The 25310-nt window shown below is 39.2% G+C and overlaps 1 protein-coding gene across 1 annotated transcript in view; it reads left to right on the top strand.

The window, feature by feature from the left end:
• VWA8 (von Willebrand factor A domain containing 8) overlaps positions 1-25310 on the top strand; it is a gene marked incomplete at its 5' end in the record, with an annotated part of 200100 nt that overhangs the window by 136764 nt on the left and 38026 nt on the right. The window contains 8 exons of the mRNA XM_084274913.1: positions 3118-3234; positions 3732-3796; positions 3896-4021; positions 4659-4768; positions 6775-6929; positions 9302-9503; positions 16223-16304; positions 18467-18671. Coding sequence (XP_084131039.1) covers positions 3118-3234; positions 3732-3796; positions 3896-4021; positions 4659-4768; positions 6775-6929; positions 9302-9503; positions 16223-16304; positions 18467-18671 — 1062 coding nt within the window. The remainder of the gene's footprint in view (positions 1-3117; positions 3235-3731; positions 3797-3895; positions 4022-4658; positions 4769-6774; positions 6930-9301; positions 9504-16222; positions 16305-18466; positions 18672-25310) is intronic.

Genomic DNA, 25310 nt, shown 5'->3' with positions numbered 1-25310 from the left:
TTCTGCCTTGTCCTCCCGATGAGGACTTGAGAGCATAACCTTATTTCTTATAAAGCTTTGTGCCTGCCTATTTTGCTTTTTGCACCTCTGGCTTTTATGGAAGGAGAGCAAATATGGACTAAAAAATTTTTGGTGACTTTATGCACCATTTTTGTATGGGATTATAGGAGGAAAATGCACATGTAGAATTGATTTGCATATAAATGAACTGCACAGTTCTGTTTTTTCTTACAAGCACACAGCTGAACGGACAGAGTAACCTCTGGTCCTGTCAGCAAACTTTACCTTTGCCTTTACCTTTCCTGGTCAGAGAGCGGGGCAGGGAGGGCAGTCAGTACGTTTCCCTGTCCCACAAGCTGCAGGAGCTCTATGTCAAAGCTCTCCAGTAGCAAAGGAGTGAGTCTGTGTCACAGAAGCTGACATAGAGATAGGCCTTTCTCAGTACATGTAGAAGGTGGCAAACATCCTTTAAAAGAAAACTTTTTGTTTGTTTGTTTCCATTTTGTGATCTGGCCTGAAACACAAGTGGGGACCTGTGTATGTAAAGACATGCAGCCTACTAGTAGCAATGTCTGAAACCTCGAGTCCCCATAATATTCTGATGTGTATGTTCAGGAGGAGTGTATTTTCTTAAAAAAACCCTAGTGGACATTATTAAATTCTCTTTATTTTTTTTTTTTTGATATTGTATAAGACTGCACTTCTCTGTATAGATAAGGAAAGGTGTGCTTATACAAAATGGTGTGCACGTTCTACAGAAAAAAGTGAAGACTTCCTTTTTCTATGAAGACAAAGTTTATCTCTCTACTGTTCTCGGTTTGCTGAAATCTTTACTACAATCAAGTCTCCTAAATCATCTGAAAAACCTCACTCGTGTTACTTGGGACACCAGTAATCTCCTTGCATACATTTCCCACCTCTGAAGACCCAAACCATAAATTCTTGCACAGACCTTTTTCACTTGAACCTCATGAACATGACACATTTGTATATGTGCCTAATAGTTACAGGGTCAGGATTGCTATGGGTGCATCACTCAGGGGGTCATTGAATGGCACTATTAGGAAAGATACTTGTGGGACAGGAGGCATCGTGGAGAGTGTACAGAGGGGGTTACCCTACCAAGCTAAGAATCAACATCATCTGAAGCTGACAGTTAAGAAGATTTCGTGAGTGTGCTTGCTTGAGACATGAGCACTGAGGGCAGAAGAAAATGAAACTGAGAGTGAGTATAGAGAGGAGAATCAAGAAGGTTAAACCAATTTGTTTGTATTGTCTCACTCTGAATTTGGAGTGTATTCCTTCCCTTAACTCTCCTCTCTGTCTCTGGGACCATAAGGAACAACTTCCCATACCAGCAAAGTGAAATCACAGCCCTGTTTGGTTTAAGGACTTTTAAGAGGAAAATGCTGGCTAAAATAAAAACAGCAGCAAGGAAAGGGAAACTTTGCAGTAACTAAAAATAAAGGCACACCACTTCATGAGACTGGCTATTGCATCTGTCCAGAGTTTGGAATTCCAGACATCAGGGTCGGGAGGTCACCCAGAGGTTACTTTTCTCCCAGTCAAGAACAAACACAGCAGAATTGCACACCAGTGTCTTTTCCCAGCCCACTTGAAGAGTTGCCAAAGCTGCTCTTGGATGTGTTCGCAAGTGACGCAAAAATCTATTCTTAAACACAGACAGAATATACATCAGTCACTTAGCACAGAAGGAAATCATTAACATCAAAAGGGGTGGAGTAGGGAGGCTTTTTATATTACCAACTGCTCTCATAAATTTAACGCTAAGTGGAAGAATGTAATTGATTCGTATGCGCCCCTCATCTCACGTGGAAGGCTAATGCATTGCTTTGCTTCGGCACTGCTGTTGCAGAATTATATAAATAAAATATGGCAGAAAACCAAAATCCAAAGCAAATGCCCTATTTTCTTTTATTTTTTCTTCCCTGAGCCACATTTCTGTAATTTTGGTTTGTAATACATAAGCAAACTTCTTTTTTTAGAGGTATTGAACTCTAGCTGAAATTCCAAAACGCTCCAAATGACATGGTAATATTTTAAATACTTTACCATATTTAGCTTCAAATGACTGCAATTATTAAATAAAGTTAATTCTCCCAAATGGTCCTAGTGAAAGTATGAGGCGTACACAAAAAGAACAAAACCGCCCTGACTCAAATTGTTTGTATTTGGGTGTTGGTTTTTTTTTCAGGAGACTTTGTGGGAATTTATGTTTTACTCCCTCAACGTCTATCGTGCGCGTTGTTGCAGATGTTGTACGTAGACAGTTTACTTTTAGTAAGTTCTTGCAGAAACTAACGTCCTTGCAGAACCTAACATTTCCTTGAATGGCAAATGAAAAATTCAAACCAGGGCTTAATTAACTTCTTCTTTTGTACCTTTTAAATTTAATTTGATGTGGTTAAGATTGGCCCCGAATGATTGTTCTCTTGAATTCTGCGGTGGTTTGGCCCTGGCTGGAGGCCAGATGCCCACCAAAGTCGCTCTATCAATAGCGTCATGGACAAAACAGACTCAGCACAGAATAAAGGAAAGAAAACTGTAATTTATTACACTGCACTGCACACACAGTGAGACCAGAGTCGGGTAATGAGAAGTAAGACCAGATCTTAAAGCACCTCCTCCCACCCCTCCCTTCTTAGCAGACTTCACTTTAGTCATGATTTCTCTCCCTTCTTTCCCATCCATTGTGGAACAGGGAGGGGCAGGAAAATGTAAGAACTGAAATGAACTATTTTAATGACTTGACAGAACATAACTGGTATGGCTCTCACCTGTAGCTGACTACAGCTTTGACATGTACACCATACTTGTCTAGTTCCTAGAGGTTATGGAGAAGCGAATGTGAGATGTATAGATAAAATGTTATGGAAAAACTGGAATATCATTCCAGCCCTTTTTGCATGTACTTAAACTCTACAATTAAATTTCTTCATGAGCTTTGAAAAGAAGCAAGAAGATTCTGTCTATGTTTTCCAATAAAATGTATATTATCTCTTCAAAGTGTTCTGAGTTGCAAAAGTGCTTCCGATAGATTTCTTGTAGTCTCTCACATGGCCTTTAGATGTACATGGATCTGCTTTTCATTTACAGAGCAATGTTGTGTTGTTGCTGGATACAAACAACGGTGCCCTTCGACGACTTTTGCTCTTACCAGATGCTCAAGAGTCTCCTAAGAGAACATCTTGGTGGAGCAGCAAAGAAGAGACGGTGAGGAATAGCACCTGCTTCCATTACACTGAGTTGCTGGGGTTTTTTAAATCAAGGCTTAATATTGGAAAAAACTGCTCCAGCATAGTTTATCATTCTCTTTTTACAGCCCAAGGACTTAGTTGTTTATTCTTCTGTATGTTAAAATGCCTTACATATAAAATAGTATTGTTATGGAATACTGATATGAAAAATATAAATAATTTGTGTTGCCTGGGGATATGTATCTTTAAAATATCCCTCTTTGGAGATAGAACTGGGAATAATGGGACGTTTTATTACAAGGGATTATGTCCAAAGCAATGAACTCGGTTATGATGCAGTTATATGATGAGACAAGGCAGGCTAGACAGCATTTTGTGGGCATTAGCTCACAATGTGCTGCTGTGAATCGCTGTAAATAAAGGAAAAATGTAGTACACTTTCAGGGAAGTCAGGGAAACTCACTGGAACAAATACAACAAACACTAATTGCTGGATGACATATTTTTATACAGAGTAACTACAAAATGTGCCGAGAGTTTTCACACAAAAACTGGCTGGTGTTCTACAAAGAAGCAGGGTGAGAGTAAATTATATCCTTGTATTATACTGATTAATAACAGATCTCCTCGTGTACATCCCTATCTGATTATTCTTTTCTTGGCTTCCAATTTTACAGAAACCGCCTTATTGTACTGGATGTGTTGGAGGGCCAGACTCACACCATCTCGCTCCCAATCAATCTGAAATCTGTCTTCCTGGTGGCAGAAGATCGGTGGCTCTTGGTGGAAAATGAAACAAATCAGTTAGTTACAGCTAGGGGCTTTTTGATGACATTATCTCTTATTTGTGTCTTGTTTATGTTCAGAAGTTTCACTCCTGGTCTTTGAGTTGGGTATGTGAGTTTGGGAGACTTAAACAGTTGGTGTTTAAGATGCAGATTTGCTCAAGTGAAAGTGCAGGTAGGATTCTAGAGTAGGAAATGGACAGAATATGCCTGTCTAAATCTATGCCTCTGAAAATCTAGACTATCTTTGATTGTGTATGCATGTTCACACTGGTTTTACTGAAGGGGTGGTGACCTCTAGTTACAAGAATGTTGGTTGATCTGACTTTGGAAATGCAGCCACATCATCAAGAGTTAGTGCCCACTTGCTTTACTTCATGCTCACAGGAAAGAAGTACCATTCTGCTGTCTTGGTTTTATAAATGCATAGTCAAAAAATGTGTGTAGATAGCTGCCAGAAGAAAAGTCTGCCGCTTGCAGGTTTACCCTTTTCCTAGCTCAAAGGTGCTTCGTAGCTCATACGTAGTTTTAGCAAAAGGTGGTGATAACCTTGTTTATATAAATGTAGAATGTTTTCGCCATTTCTATAGATAAAAGTCATTGTTTAGAGTTACAAGCTTAAGCAAGACTTTCTATAAATGTGCATCCTTTACAGGAAATTCCTTTTAACCAAGCATGCCCATATGGAAGCTGAAGACAGTGAGGTTTGCCAGCTCTATGCATTGAGCGAAGAGCCAGCTGAGATGGGATTTGGCTTAACAACGGGTATTGAATGCAAGCTTGGCTTGTTCTTTTTTTTGTTCTTTTTTTTTTTTCTTTAGTCATTTCTGTGCTAGCAGCTGCACAAACAAGGATCTTAAAGGTCTGGGTAACCTTCTCTCTGATTGTCTTTTTGTCCTTTCCATATTATGTTTAGTTAATAAGAACTTTTCACAAAGCATGGCAAATTCCATGCTCAAACTTCAGTGTGTTGGAATAAATCGTCCTTGTTTCATTGCAGTATTTAAGACCCCCGGTCACAGACTTTGAGGAAACATACAAGCATACCGAATGGAAAAGACAAAAAGACAACTGGTCTTAGAACATAAGAATACACCAAGCTTGTTGACGAGTCCAGTCTGTATGCTGTTGCACGTGTTACGTGCACTCAAATGAGCCATAAGACGTTTCCCAACACGTAAAAATACAAAAGACCTGCAGTTGAAACAGAAAGGGAGTCACAGTTTCTAAACTTTGTCATCTAGTGTGCAGGAGGCATTGAGGCCATCACACCTTTTTTAAAAGATAGTGGGAATTCGTTCAGTAAAATGTCTTGTGCATGTTCAGTAGGCATGTCTTAGCTTTAGAAGAAAGCAGCAATCTCCAGTGGTCATCATTCTGTCTGGTAAAATTGGCCTCTCTTCAGATCTGATGACATTTTCAATGCTGAACATTTGATCGTGGTGCACAAAATCTTTAGTGTCTGTGATTTGATAGCACTGGAAGTCCGTGTTCATCCCACCTAGCAGTTGATAGGTTTTGGCCTGTCTCTAGTATGTCTCAGAGGAAAAAAAGAGAGAAATCATATCTCTTGAAGTGGGAAAAAGTTTTGTGCTGGTCCTTACAGCCAGCATTAGTATGAAGAATGAGATTAACAAAGTGCAATAGATACAGGCAAAGGTTACTGACAAATAACAAGTATGGCTTACGTTACACAAAGAGCAACAAATTAGATAGCAAAGACTAACCACATCTTAAATATGTGGAATCCTTTTTATCTCTTGTACAGTTTACTCTATCAACTTATCAAGCTCTATCAGAGCACAGTAGTTTCCTTCCTCTTATTACCTTATTTAGAAACCATTACAGAGTATCATTCCTCAGATGGGTAGAAACGTTATTATCATTTCCAGTCCCAAAGTATTTGTGGATAGTTTATTGCTCCATGCTTTTTATACTATTTTTACCCTTTGTTATCTTATTTCTTCTCTTTCAGTCTAAAAAGTTATCATATCCCCTCTCCACTATTTTCCAAATCATCCAGCAAACCCTGAATGTAACATCTTCGCCCTGTTCTCATTCTTTGAGGCAGAACCAGGGGTAGGAGAAGTAAGAAAAGGTAGACCAGTGTGGGTTTGCCACTGACTTAAACCAGTAGCCCATTCATCCTTTGAGGGAGGAGAGATTTTCTCCTGCTGCCAGGTAAACGAGATGGTCAGCCCATTGAAGTGGGAACAGTGCCGTAGAGCTAAAGATGGCAAGTTCTGACTGTGTTGGTAATTTGAGGTGAGGTTGCACAGAATAAAATTTACATTTTCTTAGCTTAAAGAAAAAGAAAACAAGACCATTATTTACCAGAAATGTGTTACAAATAACATTACTAAAATTGCAAAGACAGCAAGACAGCTACCAAGAAACATCACTTTGACACTTACCTGTGCAAACCTACCTCTTGCCTTTTTGTGCATTTACATTAAAACAGTCTGCAATGAGATCACATGCTGCTCTGCTCCATAGGCTTCCTGCCTCCTTTCCACAGCAGAGGGCAAATCTAAGTGGTATAAGCAACTACAAAGGTAGTATTTCCTGATTTTAAATATTTAACTTTACAAAACCAGCATTATTCCCTGGTTTTTTTCTGCACTACAGCATGGTACAATCAGATCTTCTGCTTTTTAGCTATGTTATGCTCCAAGTAAAAGCAGCAATCAGTGCTCAGCACTCTTACGGTTAATGCAGTTTCCTATTGCACATCTGGATTTAATGACTTTCCTTTTAATTTCCCCATGCAGCGTCAGAACTGTGCGCGCCACACGCTGTTTCGAGTGACCAGCTCTCCTCGGAAAACCTCAGCGCGGCCGTGGGACAAAAGATCAGCTCCCCCAACAGGATGTTCTCAGATGAACATAACTACGCCACTGTTGTCATTGGCTTCCCAGACCTCTTGGTAAATAAATGCTCAGCATTATTACACAGTGACGTAACACCACCTCATTTATTCTGTAACCAGCTGAGCACCTGTTTACCAAACGATATGGAAAAAGAAGGGAGTGACACTAAATGGCACATTTGTGTAATATACACCATGTGGTAGGGTAGTCTATTCTGTAGGCATTTCAGTGGACTTTGGAATAATAAGAAATCAGATGACATCGTGTCTAGCACAGACAAAATTCATTGTAGGTTTTCATTTGCAATAGTGCTGGCTAGAGGAATATTTTCTGAATCAATGTGGTTTTATACATTTTTAAATTAAATATAACCACTGTGAATAAGGCTAATCAGTATCATTTTGGAGTGTTCAGTGTGAACTTTTTGCTCAGTGTATAGCAGCTAGCAAGGTACTAGATTTAAAAAAAAAAGAAAAATGAGATAAAATGGTAACAAAATTACACAGCCCCTTCAGTATTTAATAATGTAGTTAAGTGTAAATACTGGATATAGTTGTGCGCACTCCTGTGGCACAATCAGAAAAGGACCAGAAAGAAAGATGAAACTCATCAGTTTAATGACTAAGGCTGTTGCAAGGAGTTGAGTTAAAGACAGGGTAAATAACAGCAGTATGTCTAATTCTTTGGTTTATTCTATTTACTACTCAGTGATACTTAAAAGGGTGGTGCTTGTGGAATAAATAATTCTATGTCAAGTTTCTTTAATAGAAAATTGAACTGTTACTAGACATGAAGCAACCTGATGTAGTTGATCTTTTTATCAGAGATAGTGTGGCCAGTAGATCTAGGGAGGCGATTGTGCCCCTGTACTCGGCATTGGTGAGGCCACACCTTGAGTACTGTGTCCAGTTCTGGGCTCCTCACCTTAAGAAGGACATTGAGGTCCTCGAGCGAGTCCAGAGAAGGGCAACCAGGCTGGGGAAGGGGCTGGAGGGCAAATCATATGAGGAACGGCTGAGGGAGCTGGGGCTGTTTAGCCTGGAGAAGAGGAGGCTGAGGGGAGACCTTATCACCACCTACAACTACCTGAAGGGAGGTTGTAGAGAGGTGGTAAATGGTCTCTTCAGCCAAGTAACAGGAGATAGGACAAGGGTAAATGGAAAGAAGCTGTGCCAGGGCAGGGTCAGATTCAGGAAAAAAATTTTCACTGAAAGAGTTGTGAGGGCCTGGAACAGGCTGCCCAGGGAGGGGGTTGAGTCACCTTCCCTGGACGTGTTTAAAAAAGGGTAGATGAGATATGGTTTAGTGTAGGACGGGAACAGTTGGACTTGATGATCTTAAAGGTCTTTTCCAACCTAGTGATTCTGTAATTTTGTGCTAGTAAAGATGTCCCTGCTCTAATGCAGGAGGGTTGGACTAGATGACCTTTAAAGGTCCCTTCCAACCTAACACATTCTGTGAATTTTGGCAAAGTCAAACAACTGAAGAAAATACTCTGAAATCCAAAATGATTCAAAACCATGTTTTCGTTAAGAAGACATTCTCTGTCTTTGCAGTTATCTTTAGAGTTTACTTGATTTGGATTTATATTACCTGGTTGATTATACTAGCTTTTCATGTTATTTATAATAGATGTTAGCTTATTGCTGGAAAAGGGAGGTAGTCTGAAGGAGGGACTACTAAAAATGCCACACACTTCTCTATCAACACTGGTAATGAAGCATTTTGCTTTCCCTGATTTAGACTGAGGCTCTAACTTTCTGTATACATGGTTTTAAATATCCAGGTGAACAGAGTGCTAAAGGGGAATGTGAGGGTGCTGCAACAGAAGTTCAGATTCAGTGCTTAGTGTTAATGGTGTAGGATGAACAGGGTTTCTAAGCTGATCGTAGAGGCCTTCTTCCAGATATGATTTATTCTCTAGGCTCTACTGATTTATAGCAGGAGATGAAACACCTGGCTCACATGTGGACACCTACATTTATATCTCTGAACCTGTAGCCAAAACCTAGCCTTCATGCCCATCTTTAAATTCATTACTGAAATACCTGTTTGTATTTTTCTCCTTTAATGGAAACTTAGGTTATAGTAACAGTTTGTTACTTAGTCTGATTCCAGTTTAGGTTGTTTCAGTGCTTTCTCTTAATGGTTCAGTGTGAAAAAAGTTTCCTCAACTTCAGAACTTCAAAGATTCCCAATTCCTAAAATTCATGCAGGGGGTCTGTTGGATTTTTACTCCTATAAATAGTTTTAATGACAGAATAATCCAGGTCATTTGCTTGTCGCATGTTGACATGAGAGGTAACCACAGTAGCTACGTTTGATTTGACATTAAATGAGAAGTGGAACTTATGAAGAAACTTTTGTTCTTGGGTTCAGTAATAGTAATAGTAATATTTTGTTCATTAAACTCCCTTCTTTCTTGCAGTCTCCTAGTGAAGTGTATAGCTGGAAAAGAAACTCCTCTCTGAGTCACAAACGTGCTTCTCCTTCTGATCCATTTTATTATGGAGCCCGGAGGAAAACGGGAGCTGCAAAACAAACCAATTGTGTGACTTTATTGGCTTCTAATCAAATAGTCAGAATTTTAGCACCTGGAGATGTGCCTTTGAAAGACATTTACCCAAAAGGTAAGAGGTTCATATACTTGTGCTGCGACAACTGCACACACTTGTTTTTGTTTTGTAAACTGCAATCACTCATTAACTTTTCCAAAATGTTTTTAAAGAATCACAAAGAAGGCATTTGAGGAGGAATGAGAATAGTTACACTCATTTTCAGAATTGGTTTGGATCTTATTAACATTTTGAATTATAATTCTGAGGAGTTAACAGGCTTCCTACACTGAATATCCCAGTACCACACTCGGAATCAGCTACAGTATTACAATCATTCCAGTTCAACAGTCAATCTTCACCAGTATTTCCAACCTCTCCTGAGCATTACACAGACATGCCATGATAAGACAAACCTGTTATCCATCTAGAACCTGTTGTTCTGTCTCCAGCGGGGTGAGTAGGAGAGGTTATTTGGGAATGCCTGTGAGCCTGGCCACTTCTGTGTCTTTCCCTTCATACTTTCTCACCATTTGCAGTTGTTTTGCTAGGGACGTCACAGGAGACATTCCTGCCTCAGCCTTGAAATCTCACTTTGGTTGCTCTCTGAAGTTGTGTCCCCTCACAGCAAGTTCTCAAGTTCACTACACTCTGCGATCAACTGATCTCCTACCAGGTTTATCAAATGTCCTTTGTTCTAGCATTGAAGACTTGGGTGAATAGCAGTTATGCATTCACCTTAACCATCACCTTCATCACTTCATAAGCTTCAGTCACATCTGCCTTCTCTCTAAACTGAAGAGACCCAGGCTTTTTAGTTCTTCTCTTGTCCAAGAAAAGCTCCATGAACAACATTCACGTATAGCCAAACCACCCTCCACCATGCACTAATAAAGCAGGTGTAGACTCCAGACCGTCGCACTTTTTTGTGCTGATATGCCAAGCCTTGTATTACCATTGTATCTTTAGCTTCTTCAGCCAGTAACTAAAAATACATCAATTAGTGCTAAATAATAGCATTTCTGAGTTTTACATTAATTACCTCTAGAAATCTCCAAGGGAAGGTCATTATCAAAAGAGAACCCCCCAAAAATATTTTACATGGTAGTATGGCAGGGGGGCGGTTAATTCATCATCACAAGAAGCTATTCCTGAATTGTTCCATGTATGAACTCTCTATCCCAGAAGAAATGCTTTTTTCCAAACTACCTTTTGTAAAATAAATGTTCAAATGTCTGCCCTTGTTTTATCCATGCTGACATCCCTTATAGAGAAAGCCTTTTATTTATTATTAAAAGGATAAAACATTTACTTGGCTGATGAAGCAAAATCAAGGCTATATAAAAGGTAGAAAACTGAAGATACCTGTATTTTTAAAGAAAAGGTTAGCTTTTAAAAAGATTGAACTTAATAATACGTAGCTAGAGTTATCATGGTGATCTTGGAACTAATTACACTACTTCAGGCTGTAATCTTCTCATACTTTATAAACTGCTGAAGGGTCAGGCTGGGTCATTTTTTTTAGGTCTTCACAGTGAAAAAACCCTAATCATCTGACTTTGAAGTGTGGTATAAAAATTCAGAAGGTAGATCTGCTGAGCCTTTGTTAAAATTAGCTTATTAATTTGGGAAGGAGGGTTGCAGTGTTTCCAAAAGATACTTAAAATTGAGATCTTGACAGTTATTTCTAAAAGGCTTTTAAGTAGCTGTGGCCTACAACACTTTATAATGCTAGATTAGTGTAATTAAAAACCAGGAAACACTCTTCATGAATCCTGGATATCAGTGACCTGAGCGAATTATCTGAGAATTGTTTTCTGTCTGACTGAGCAATTTCATTTATATCTGTTTTTATAGCTGAACAAGATAATAACTCTTTTCCCCCCTCAACTGTCATAAATGTATTCATGACTAGTGATTTATAGCTTTAAATTTATAGGAAGGTTTATGAGGTATAGTTCATACAGTGTTTTGTAGCAATTTAAGTTGAAAGATTTAAGGTCTTCTTGTAGATCATTACCAATGATTTTTCTTTTCTAAACGACATTTTAATTTATGAATTACCAAAATTGATCTTAACTGAATCATGTTTAATATGACCTTACTGATACAAGGAAATTGAAACTGAACAAGACTGTAGGTTTTCTATTCCAAAGCCTTTTTTTCAGGACATCAGACATTTCCATTTATCAGTTAATGGTCAGGTGGAGTCCTACAGAGACCTGTGCTACTCTCCATGGTCATGAAAAATTGGAAAAATGAATGAACGGTGATGTGATAGTGTTTGCTGATGATACTGGTCTTTATTAATGGTAGAAAGGACTCACTCTGAAGGATTACAGAAGGACATAATGCTGACTGCAATGGAAATGGCAGATGAAATTAGTGGAGATAAACACAGTGTATGTACGGAAAGAGAGTTCTAATTCTACACCTAAAACGATGGGGCTGATAGTACATCTCAGGAGCATGACCTTGGTCTTATGATAGTTTCATTAAAATACCAGTTCAAAGCTCAGTAGCAGTAAAAAAAAAAAAAAGCAAACAAGATGTTAATGATTACCAGGGAAGAAACAGAAAAAAACAGAGAACATATTTGTGCTAGTGTGTAAATCCATGCGTCCTTAGCACTGTAACTTTGGTTCCCTTACCCAAGGTGGGAGAAGGATGAACTTTGACCTAAGTTCAGAAAAGGGCAACAAGAGCATATGGTGGACTTCTACTAGAACATGTATAGCTTGGAGATGATGTGGAAAGAGCAACAATTTTATGCTTCACACCAGAGTTGGAGGGCAACTAATGAATCAAGTAGGAACTTCATAAAAAAACCCCAGCAAACAGAGCAGGGAAGCAGCCTGTGAAACTCCTTTCCCAAAGGGTGTTGTGAATTCTGTGTGGTGGTTTAACCCCGCAAGCAGCCAAAACGACCACACAGCTGTTCACTCACTCCGCCACCAAGTGGGATGGATGAGAGAATTGAAAAGATAAAAAAGAAAAGATAAAACCTGTAAGTTGAGATAAAGACAGTTTAATAGAACAGATAAGGAAGACAACCACAACAATAATAATCATAGAATATAGAAAACAAGTAATGCACAGCAGAATTGCTCACAAACCAAGTCTAATACTCAGCTAGTTCTTGAGCTGAACTGCCTCCTGGCCCACCTCCCAGTTTTATACTGACCATGGTGTCATTTGGTATGGATTATAGCTTTGGACAGTTTTGATCAGCTGCCCTGGCTGTGTCCCATCCCAGCTTCTTGGGTGCCCATCACCCTCTCATTGTCAGGCCAGTATGAGAAGCTGGAGTCCTTGACTGCTTGTCAACAACTAAAATGTCAGTGTGTTATCAACATGATTCTTATCCTAAATCCAGCACTATACCAGCTGCTAGAAAGAAAGTTAACTCTATCATGAGAACAGGCTAAAATCAAAGTAAAACTGGAAAAACTCATTGAAAGTTGCTAAATAAATAGACACAAAAACATAGACACCACATTCATCTTAAGAAGACCCTAGATTGGAACTGATTGGTGGCTTGAGAAAATTAACATACATGCTTGTCCATTTTTAACTATTCAAGTATCTAACTACTCTTGGAGATGGGATATTAGATTAGAGGGACCCAGCATTGTCATCGTTATGACTAAAATTCAAAATCTTTCCAAGTGAAAACGAGAACACAGAGGAAGAGAGACATGTATACATGTACTGATTTGGAGGCGAGCTCATAAGGTGCTAATACTTACTGTGCCCGTTTGAGATCCAGTATTTGCAACCTTCTCTGCTAGGCTATTGTTTCTTCTGGAGTTTGCCTCTTAAGTCTTGCTAATTGACAGAATATTTAATTGAATGCACGTTTAACTGCTACCAGTAGCTGCTTAACAGTCTTGGTCCCTTGGAGATTCAGTTGGTTGTTCCTGATTGTGCTGCATAATTCATGGGGCTGCTGGATGTTTGGTGATTCATCTGCACTGTTGTTTCTGCATTGGAAACCTGTAGTTCCTTACTTCCAAAAGTTGTATAAGACTTTGTTCATAAGTCTCTGTGTTCTTTCCTAGGAGATGGTATAGTGAAACAAAGGCATCATATTACATAAAATTGAGTATGTGGCAGCCCCTTTAAGTCCTTGCACTAATGGCTTACGGTGCCTCTGAGAAGTTGTTTTACATTTTTGCTTCACTTTGTGTATCTATGCTGCTTTCTTTCTCATCTTCTTGGACAATGGGTCAGTTCTGGCACACAGCCTTCCATTTCCATTAATAATTCAAAGTACTCAGCCAGACTCTTGCATACTCCAATACATATTACTGGAGCTGTTCCAGGAACAGCAAGCAAACAAATTATTTCCTTTATGTTTTATTGGAACTGTAAACTGGGATAATACTTCTGTTTGAAAAGAAACTGTAACAAGTAATAATTTCCCCAAAGAATGCCAACTAGATGTATGGCCCCAAAATACGAACTCAGACAAGAGATCATGGTAGCCAATAAGTATGAATGCTTATTCTAAAAACAAGGCTATAGAAATAAGGGCTACTTGACAGCAAATATTTACTTGGATTCTCAGCACTTTCTATATATGAATATAAAATAAAAGTCTACTACAGAGCGAGGATCGCTGTTAGTGTGACAGTAACAGGAACAACATTTAGTGTAACACACACAGTCACAGGAATAACCTCAACACATTGTCTAGCCCCCCTATTTATACAGGGGACTGGATGATGTATATTTACGTTCTTCTTCGCTGATGTTTTCAAGCAATTGGCCTATCGCAATATTTCAATCTCCTTGTATAAGAAAAGCTGTTCCAGAGGGGTATTTTGCTGTAAACAAAACTGAACACTTCGCTGGCAGAGGTTGCCCAGAGAACCTGTGGCTGTCCCCTCCCTGGCAGTGTTTAAGGCCAGGTTGGATGGGGCTTTGGGCAATGTGGTCTAGTGGAGGATATCCCTGCCCATGGCAGGGGGTTGCAACCAGATGGTCTTTGAGGTCCCTTCCAACCCAAACCAGGCTGTGATTTGGTGATTCTATGTCACCTCCACTCAGTCAGGATAGTATTGCTCTGTTTATAAGGATCATTTTGTTATTATGGAATTAGAGTTTTTCAGAAAAAAATGTATCTTTAGACAAAAAAAAGAAGTTAACTCCGTACATTTTTCCTTATAACCCATCTGTTCTAACCTCTTTGTTACCCCCAGGACTATCTCATGTCTCTATATTTCCCATTAAGTTTGACGTCTAGAGCTTTGCATAGCTATTCTTGTCTATTGGGCTTCTCTGTTGCTGCAAAAGAGCAGCAAACTGCATTTTAGGCCTGATGTTAAAGTTTCATAATAAGATTCTTGACTGCAGTTCTGGGGCCTGTTCCTGTGTTGCATTTAAATGTTTGATTACCTATTCTTCAGCTTCCTGCTCTGCAATTATTTTTATAATTTAATTTGGTTAATTTGTGTTCTCTCTTTATTAACTTATTTTTGATTCTTCTCCCTGAATTCTACCCCTTCCAATTCACTATCAGTTCTGTGTTCTAGATTTTCATTAGGATTTGTAATGTGTATCTTATTCTCCATTAGTAGCAAAAGAGCTCATTAGGGTCTAACAAAATCTGGGCCAAACAAAAAGTGCTCTGTGGTCCACAAATCTGCATTTTTCTTCCTATTTCCTTTTTAGTTTCTAAAAAAAGGGTCTTTTTTTCCTATTTCAAGTGTATTTGATATTTCCATTTTCATGAAGATGAGTAAAGTCAACAGATGTGCTACTGTAGATAGACGTACTATAAATATGCCTGAAGTGCTACAGTGGGTTATTCCATATACTTATTTGAATGCTAATTCCCCTTATACTGTTGATTTTACTGGTCTTTTTTGTGTGTGATGTATGCAAGCATCAACACTTCTGCAGGTAGCATCAAGGTCTCCTTCAAACATCAAGGTCTCCTTCATTTCAAGGAGGTGAAATAGATGTTGTTTCAGAAGGAAATCTGAAATTGTCACGTCTAGACATGACCATGATATTTTCTACCCATAAAATGCAGTGTAATTCTATCTTCTGGTTTCTTTTCTGGAAAAAAAAAATTAAAATAAAGCAATAAAAAAAAAAGTCTTCAACTTATTCCAGGCAGATGAAAGCCAGGCCCTAGCTGTGAGCCATTTCTAAGCCCAGGCAGAGCGTACTGAAATATCATCAAAAGCCAACGTGGACTGGCACACACACAAATTAATTTCTGAGGGAGGGACCATATTATATGCTGGATTCATTAATCTGTCTATAAACAGAATATTAAGTGCCTGATAGTATGGGGCTGTTTATAAAATCAGAGAATCAGAATTGACCTGCAAGAAGAGTGGTTCAATTTAAATCAACAACATTTGGATTAATATTATTGAGACATTTTCAAGTGAGAATCATACGTGCAATGTTTTGAAACGTTCCTCAATCTGCTTTTAAAGCCAGATATACAGCTGTTGTTATCTTCAGTGGCAGATAAAAGCAGTGAGTGAAGGATTGCAGTGATGCCTGATTAGTGCTTTTGTGAGTAGGGCTGGTTTTGTGCATAATTTTGACACTTGTTATACAAATGCATTGTTCTTTTGTAATCGTGGCTGTCTGGCTGCTCACTATTATAATACTGAAACAATTCTGTATTTGCAAGTTATACTCCTGTGTTGAATGTGAAAGCTTATCATTTTCTGACAGGTACTGTGTAATGAAATGTTAAAGTTTAATCTACTAAATGCAATAGCCAGTTAATGGTGCAGCAAGAACATAATATGTTTGTTTATTTTCAGATGTCACTCCTCCACCAGCTGCTGGATACTTGGAAGTAACAGATCTTAACTCAAAGAAAATCAAATACATTGCTATTCCTAGGTAACTGATTTTATTGATTAGAGCAGCCTCTGTCTTACAGGAAGAACAAAGAGAATTTACTGTGTGTTACTGCTTCAGAATAAGCAAGTGTTTCTTCTTACATGTAAAGTAAAAATAATTCATACTTAGTGTGTAAAATTCTGCAACTGTTGTAGCATATGTCAACTTTACTAGGTGATACAAGTGAAAATGTAGTAATTAACTAGTAAATATGAAAAGTAGCTTTATCTTCTGATTTTCATTCCTTTTGCTCTTTTACCAGCTTTAGTCTCTATCTTCTTTGATTTTGTTTTGCTATCTTTTCTTTTCCTTTATCCTTAGGGTCTAACAAAGATATGCAAAATGATTCAGTCCTAGGTGTTAGGAAACCAGGAATGAAGTTCTAGTTCACTATAAAGTTCACCCTGAACATGAGCTTCTCTGTTTTGGTTCTCCTTTTGGAAAACTCCGTAACAAGTTTCATGTGTGACACATGAAAATGGCCAAATTTTGTGTCTTCTTTATGGTTTTAATACCTGTCTCTCACCATTGTAGACCATATTTTCAATTTTTTTTATATAAACAGATATTTTGGTTACAAATTGTATTTTTCTACTGCAATAATAATAAAGGGTTGGGTTGGTTTTTTTTATTAAATAGCAGTCTCCTAGCCTTGCATGTTTAAATAGTGCATGTGTGAAACCAACACATCATGGATACATAGTCTATCCATTTGATGCTGGGTTTGACAATATTAATTGATTCTCATTTAAAATAATTCTGCTTCATTAATAATCTGTGGAATTTTTGAGTTAGTAGAGAATTCATTTTGGACTGTTCACCATTTTAGAATTGATCCATTGGTCTACATCTTACACTGACATTAGCAAGGGTAAAGTATTAACACAGAAATAGTAGTAAGTCACACTATATTTTACACTAGGATTTTATAAGAAATTACAAAAATTACAAAACCAAACTTCAACATTATGACCCTTAAATAGCATAAATCCTCATATTAGGTTATGGCAAATCTGAAAAGTCCAGATTTAAAAACTTATTCCACTAAGAACTAATAAATAGACTTTTCATATATGTGAATAGTGCTGTGCATAAATCTAAAAACCTTTCCTCCTTCTGGCATAGTTAGCCTAATCAACCCTCCTTCAGTTGAATTAGTACATGGAGATTTCAGTCATTGTTAGAGGAACAGGTGTTAACTGCTTCTTTTGTCTTGAAAAATTATTGATTGTAGCATTAGTGCAGGTTGCCAAGCCATAATGCATGGTATTAAAAGTATTGAAAAAATGGAGAAAAAAATCTTTCATAATTTATCTAAATTTCCCTTCATATTACACAGCTATTAGGCCCTCAGTTTCAGCAGTAAATTTTTGTCTGCATGTTGACTGTTTAAAATGGTGCTGAGATTCTCTGTGCATAAAACTGTGCCACCTCTAAATGAGTGTTTAAATCTTCATATTTTATTGAAGCACCAGAGAAAGGTACTACTCTAAGTTGTTAGGTATTTTATTCAGTGCCCAGCTGATGTTCTCCCCCATTTCTTTGGTAGTTTTATATTTTTCTAAAATACATTTAAAAACTTTTCATATTTTTAATTGATTTTTTTTCAAGACTGTTTTCAGTTGGGTGAGATATAGTAGCGTGTTAGGCAGCACATTCCCTTTCAGCCTGGTCTTTTATCACAGAATCACAAGGTTGGAAAAGACCTTTAAGATCATCAGGTCCAACTGTTCCCATCCTATGCTAAACCATATCCCTAAGTACCTCATCTACTCTTTTTTTGAACACATCCAGGGAAGGTGACTCAACCCCCTCCCTGGGCAGCCTGTTCCAGGCCCCAACAACTCTTTCAGTAAAAATTTTTTTTCTAATATCTAATCTGACCATGTCCTGGCACAGCTTCATGCCATTTCCCCTTGTCCTATCACCTGTTACTCAGCTGAAGAGACCAATGCTACTTTTTATAATGACAAGTGCCTTTTGGTCATATCCAGTGTCTGCGAGTGGAACGGTTCCGATGAAATAGTGGGTCTGCAGGGGCTTAGCTACAGCCTCTCGTGGAATGAGGATATAGTTTCATTTAATTGCCACCTTAACTACAGAAATACTCACCCTTTTTAATTGCAACTTCAAGAGAAAACACATTAATTCTTCTTTTTCAGATCACAATCTATCTCCCCATATACCTCATGGCTGTCTAAGATCTCGGACGCCGATGCCCTGTTGGCACCGCTGGGCAAAGTAGGTTTGGTTACTGTGGACATGGGAGGCGGTGTGAGGCTGTGGGAGACCGGCCTGGAGAGCCTCCAGCGATCGCTGCAGGACTGGAGGAACATGATTGGCCAAGAAGATGGTCGTCCAGTACAGGTTGGACTTCACAAAGTTGAAATGAAAAGCATCTAACAAAATGAGTTGCAAATGAGTTTTCAGGTGGGAAGAGGGGTGGAGGAAGAGCAGTGTTGAAAAACACAAATAAGTAGAAATATGCCTGCAAGAAAAGTTGAATAGACATCTTCACTGAAAAAAAAAAGACACAATAGCTTAATTAGGAAGCTTATTTGTGACCCTTGTAATTACAGGTACTGACAGTCTCTTTCTCTTGCAGCGTTTGTATTTTTGCCAAATTCCAGTACATTTGAATGCAAATTAATTCTTTGTCTCCTGCTGATTTTTAACTGCAAGTTTTAAAATACAGAATAATGAAATTAATTTTTAAGGAAAGTATGTACTTTTCCAGAGTTCAAATACTTGGAAAAAATGATGGGTTGTACTTTGGAAAAGAAACTTGAAACAGAGGTGGAAGATGCTTTGAGTTCACAGTGGCGCCTTTGGCTAGTTCTGAAAATTCTCCCAGCTGAGCAGAGTTACAAGAGTCTTGTGATGGGTTGGCCCTGGCTGGAGGCCAGGTTCCCTCCAATGCTGCTGTGTCACTGCCCTCCTCAGCTGGACAGGGGAGAGAAGATAGAATGAAAACCTCACAGGTCGGGATAAGGACAAGGAGCTATCACTCACCAATTACCATCACTGGCAAAACATTCAACAAGGAATAAAATTCATCTAATTTATTACCCAATCAAAACAGAGAAGGATAATGAGAAATAAAACCAAATCTTAAAATACCTCCCCCCACCCCTCAACTTTATTCATGATTTCTCTCCCTCCTTCCCCCCTCAAGTGGCACAGGGAGATGGGGAATGAGAGGTTTGGCGAGTTCATCCCACATTGTCTCTGCTGCTCCTTCCTCTTCAGAGGGAAGATTCTTCATACACTTCCCTGGTCCAGCATGGGATCCCTCTCACATGAACCTCTCCAATGTGAGACCCCAGCATGGCTTCCATGGGGTGCAGACCTTCAGAACCAGAATGCTGCAGCACAGTCCCTTGCAGGGTCACAAGTCCCACAGCAGACCTGCTCCAGCATGGGCTTCTCTCTCTGTGGGCTGCAGGTCCTGCCAGGAGCTTGCACCTGTGCAGGCTTCCCAACAGGTCACAGTTCCCTTCAGGTGTCTCCACCTGGTCCAGCGTGGGGTCCTCCACAGGCTGTAGGTGAGTTCTCTGCTCCCTGTCATCTTCCTTAGGCTGCAGTGGAACACCTGCTTCACCATGGTCTTCTCTATGGGCTGCAGGGGAATCTTTCCTCTGGTACCTGGAGCTCCTCCTTCCCCTCTTTCATCACGGACCTTGGTGTCTGCAGAGTTTCTTAGGTCCTCTCTCTGCCTTCTCTGGAGGCAAAAAGCTGCTGCTCAGATATTTATTTTTTTCCTTCTTAAATATGTTATCATTGAGGCACTACCACTGTAGCTAACAGGCTTGGCCTTGGCCAGCAGTGTATCCATTGTGGAGCGGGATGGAATTGGCCCTATTGGACCTAAGGTTAGCTTCTAGCAGCTTCTTGCAGAACTCACCCCTGCAACCATCCCTCTCTGCCACCCCCTCACTACCAAAACCTTGCCATACAAACCTAAAACAGGTCTCCATATGACCATATTCTCATGTGGATGATTTATGTAGTTGTTGAAAATGTACTGCACATACATGTGTACATGTGTACAGTGTGTGTAGACACAAGAGTTCATGTACTGACTAACATGTGTGGTCACCTGTGCAACACAGAGGGAAAATTCAGGGCTTTTCAATCGCATCTGTAATTTCTGTCAGTGACTGGAGAAGGTCTCACTTTACTGAAGGGAATTAGAGTGTGCTTTAGGAGGACTTCTCCACTTTTGACTAGTAAATCCTGTCTGTCTACCATTGCCGTTAGTGTTGTTTCATTCATTTCTGTTACCAGTTCCATAGTACATTAGAATGGGAAAACAAGGTGTGTGAGTCAGCTTTATTAAGCAGAAAATAGAGCTCTTTTGCTTTCTTTTCCCATTCTGAGCGCCCTTTCTATAAGATCTCACAGAAACTTGTGTTCTGTTTATTGGACCTCAACAAATGCCTTTAAATGTCATGAGAAAAGGATACTGTTACCCTGTAGCACCTTTGTGTGGTTGCTTGTTGCTCTACCAGTGCCATCTTTATTACCAACGCAGTAGCACCAGCACCATCTTATGGTCAGATGTAGTCGGTTTGCACCAGCCCAGTTTCATCCACGGATCAAGTTGACTGGTAGAAATTAAGAGCTCCAGGAGTTTTACTTGATTTAATAGTTATCCTCCCCTCCTTTTTTTTTTTTTTTGATAACTTTTAATTTAATTCAACACTATTACTGTACTGTCAATCACAGTTAACTAAATGTTAGAGAATACTGGCTTGGAATGTACGTATTATCAAAAAATTCTAAGTCATTTAACTAGTCATGTCAAGTAACCATTTTTTAAAAAGGCTGGGAAGGTTTCCTGCAGTCACAAAGCAATTTTCAAGATCTGCTGTTGAATTTGTCTCTCCTGACAGTTTGCTTCTCTAATTAGTAGGCACATTACAGAGTCAAGTCTTCTTAGAGTATCTTCTTTCCCCTGTCAATGCAGTGCATATAGCTCAAGTCAGTGGTTTGTCAGAACACAAAATGGCTTACTGTTTGATTTGAGCTAAAGGGCAGAAACAAGCCTCCTGTGTGATCTTCAGATTTGCATGATTATCCTTCACTACCATTTCTCCACTTGTGCACACTCTGCTTTAAATGGAAAGATAGAGACCTAAAAAACTTTGTTTACAAGGGCTTTACAGAGCAGTAAGAAAGAAATTAAATCTTTTGTTTTATGTACATCTCCAATAAGATAATAAGTCTGTAGTTGCTGTATGAACTCTGTGCTTTGATGTTTGGAGGGGAGGGCCTTCACCTTTCCTACTTAACTCAGTTTTTCAATGGACTTAGACAAAAGCAGTACTTTTTTAAGACATTAATTTCTGGAAATGAAAGGATAATGTTAGCTTGGAAACATACTCCTGTAGATTCCTGTGTAAGGTAAGCATAATGAGAACTTCAGTGTTCCCTGTTCTTTTGCTACTAAAGCTGCAGCTATTTCCTGATACCTGTTTTTACAGAATTGGAGATACTTTGCAGACAGTGTTGATCTGTTTATTCAAGTGTTTGAAAATCACCTTCTTTTGTATAATTTTTCATGGTCATACTCATGTTAAGTATCTTGGAGTCTAATGAGATATCTCAAATTCCTTGACTAAACCTATTGTTCCAGATCATCTTGTAGCAGAAGCTCACTTAAGGAAGGTGTCACTGTTCCACGTATCATTGGCCAGCCCCAATTTCCCCTTCCCTAAAAGCTGCCTTTTATGCATCCCACAAAACTACTACAGGCTTAGCAAACCTTACTAGCCCTTTGTGGGGATGTTCTCAGACCAACACGAGCCCTGTCTAGGTGGTTGGGAACCACTAGTGCACAAAAACACGCATAATTTCTCTGAAGCTTCCTGAATTTTGAGAGAAAGGAGAATCAGAGGGCTTTCAGTAGAAACATATATTCAGAAAACTAGAAGTGGAAACAAATCTTCAACAAGGCTTCAGCTGGAATTATTGGTTCTGTCTTCTAAGGCTGTATTTTAGCTTTCACAAACACATTAGATCTCAGAAACAGGCTGTATGTACATAAGCAATGAAACCAAGGAAAACAAACAGCTGTTCCACTTACAATCAGTAATTAAGCTCCCTTGATATAATGTCTTGGCAGTCTTCAAAATAGTCAACATTTGTTTTGTATTGTTGATAACGCTCAGCAGAGTGCAAACTTCTGAAGTCTTGAGACTACAAAAATAGTTTCTGGAAATACGGTTTATGTTTACATAATCTGGTATTTATATAGGCAGTTCTGAAATTTTATTTATTTATTGCAGTTTTAAACTCAAAATATGAGTAAGAAATTCTGAAATTATTAAATTGGATGCCTACAGTATAATACCTAAACAAAATACTGGATTTTCTTAAGCTCCAATGAAATCCAAAAATCATTGAGCTTTTTCACCGTTCGATATTTCTAAAGAAGATCACTTCATTCTGAAATACCTGAAAAGAATTTGGAAGACAATTTATTTTTTAAATCGTGCCCTGAAAGTTTCATGACAGCAGGCAGACACTGATGAATTGGTGTTACTTTTTGCGTCAAAAGGTGTGGTGGTTTGACCCTGGCAAGAGGCCAGATGCCCGCCAAAACCGCTCTATCACTCCCCTTTTCAGCTGAACAGGGGAAAAAATATATATTGAGAGGCTTAGATGTTGAGGTAAGGACAGGGAGAGATAACTCTGCAATTAGTGTCATGGGCAAAACAGAGTCAACACAGAATAAAGGAAAGAAAACTGTAATTTATTACACTGCACTGCACACCCAGTGAGACCAGAGTCTGGTAATGAGAAGTGCAATCAGATCTTAAAGCACCTTCCCCCCACCCTTCCCTTCTTAGCAGACTTCATTTTAGTCGTGATTTCACCTCCTTCTCCCCCTACCCACCCTCCAGTTGTGGCACAGGGAGGGTCAGGGAATAGGGGTTTCAGCCAGTTCCTCAAGAGATGTTTTCCTTCTTAGCCAGGGCCGGGGGGCAGCATTCCTCACACTCTTCCCCTGCTGCACCCTGGGGTCTCACCCACTGCAGACAGTTGTCCATGAACATCTCCAACATGAGTCCTTTCCCACGGGGCTTCAGCTCCTCACCAACTGCCCCAGCGTGGGTCACTGCTATGGGGGGCAGTCATAAATCATAGAATGTCTCTCAGTCCACAAAAAAAACCAAACAAGCAACATTGTTATAATCTGAGATTTATTAGGGGCTTATTTTGCTAGGGTCTAGTGGGTTGACCCTGGCTACAGGTACCCACCAAACCCATTCTATCACTCCCCTCCTTAGTTGGACAGGAGAGAGAAGAAATAACAAAAGCCCCATGGGTCAACATCAGGAAAGGGAGGGATTATTCAGCAGTTGCTATCACAGGCAAACCAGACTTGACTTGGAAAAAAAAAAATCTTATTTATTACCCAATCAAAACAGAGAAGGATAATGAGAAATAAACCCAAATCTTAAAATACCTTCCCCCAAGTCTCCCTTCTTCCTGGGTTCAGCTTCTCTGCGAATTTCTCACCCTCCTCCCCACTCCCAGTGGCTTAGGGCAGGTTTCTGCCCACCTGGTTCAAAACCATTTCAACACTGAAGACCATTCACATAGTGTCTGTTAGTTATAGTCCACTTATTGGGAGCAGACCTCTATTTGAAAGACAAGAAGCAGCCTGGAAATGTTCTCTCCCATTTTTCTCCCCCCTTTGCTATTGTGACTTGACCCAATCTTTCTATTTTCTAGCAAAAAGCCAACAGTTAAGTCATGTTAGAATTCACAGCATCACAAAACTGAGCTGGTGGAATGAATCCAGAAAAAAAAATATCTGTTTCCTTGCTTCTCAGCAGTTGTTTGAACACCAAATGCACCAGGGACAGTTGTGCAGTAGTGTGTAGAAATCCATTCTGGCCCAGATTCATTCTGTTAGAAGAGCTCTTAGAAGTGGACCACTCAGCATGACTTGGATATATTTTGGGTACATTTCGAGCCTTGGAACTAAAAGAAGAACTGAATGAAATGTATCTATAAATAGGGAAGGCTTTAGATTAAGGTTTGGGAGATTTTATTCAAGATTATCTCCACGGGGGAACTGACTGAGAGAATAGTTTCCTGTCAAAAATGAATGCTTTTATCTTAAATTGCAATTCCTTTTCTGAGTAGCAGTAGAGGGATCGTCTTTTGGGTTTTGCTGTGACTTCTTGACATTTTACCAGTTCAGTGTTTCCACATATTGTGAATCATTGTAACTAGCTAAACAGAGAAGGGGAAAAAATTACTTCATCCATCCATAACTGCTTCCCTTTAGACACCCCTAAACAATTAAATACGTAATTCCTGCAGTATCTGGAGCCAGTAAGCACTAGCATTACTTTCCAGAAGAGGAGACTGAGACATAAGGCAGGCAGGTCACTTATTCAAGTGCACACTGTATGTCTACACTGCAGAGTAAGAGGTGGGATAAAGGCAATATGCACCCATAAGGATATATAAACCCGTGCTGTCAAGCTGAGAAGCTTGAATGTCCTTGAATTCTGCAAGCTGTATGAACATGCCTTAAATTGGGCAAAAAATTGCGTATAAATGCAGTGCAGCCACCAGAGAAAACAAATGTCAACTCTGGGTAGCTCAGGGTTGAAGCATGCATAGCTGAGTGTAGACACATTCAGCAAAACTCAAGAAATGCAATATATAGATGTTTTTCTCTGATTTAAATGGCTGTCTTCACGGTCTTATCGCAGCACTCAAAAATGATAACAGAACACATAAGTTATTCTGTGTCCTGCGAAGACGTGAACATATGGTTCATGTCAGTAACCTAAAAGAGCAACGTATGTCTGTTCATCACCAATAGCTAAAAAAATTAAGGGTGGTTTTTCATGTGTCTTAAATGCTCAAATCATCCATCATGCAGTGGCTTTTTTTCTCAAAACAGCATTTTGATGAGTTCAGCAGCATTCAGTAGTAGCTCCCGAGATTCAGACTTTCTTCTGCAGTCCATCACTTAAC

Source organism: Gallinula chloropus, assembly GCF_964237585.1.
Source record: "Gallinula chloropus genome assembly, chromosome: 1".
In the NCBI taxonomy this organism is placed as follows: Eukaryota; Metazoa; Chordata; class Aves; order Gruiformes; family Rallidae; genus Gallinula; species Gallinula chloropus.
This window is presented reverse-complemented; position numbering and strand designations above follow the sequence as displayed.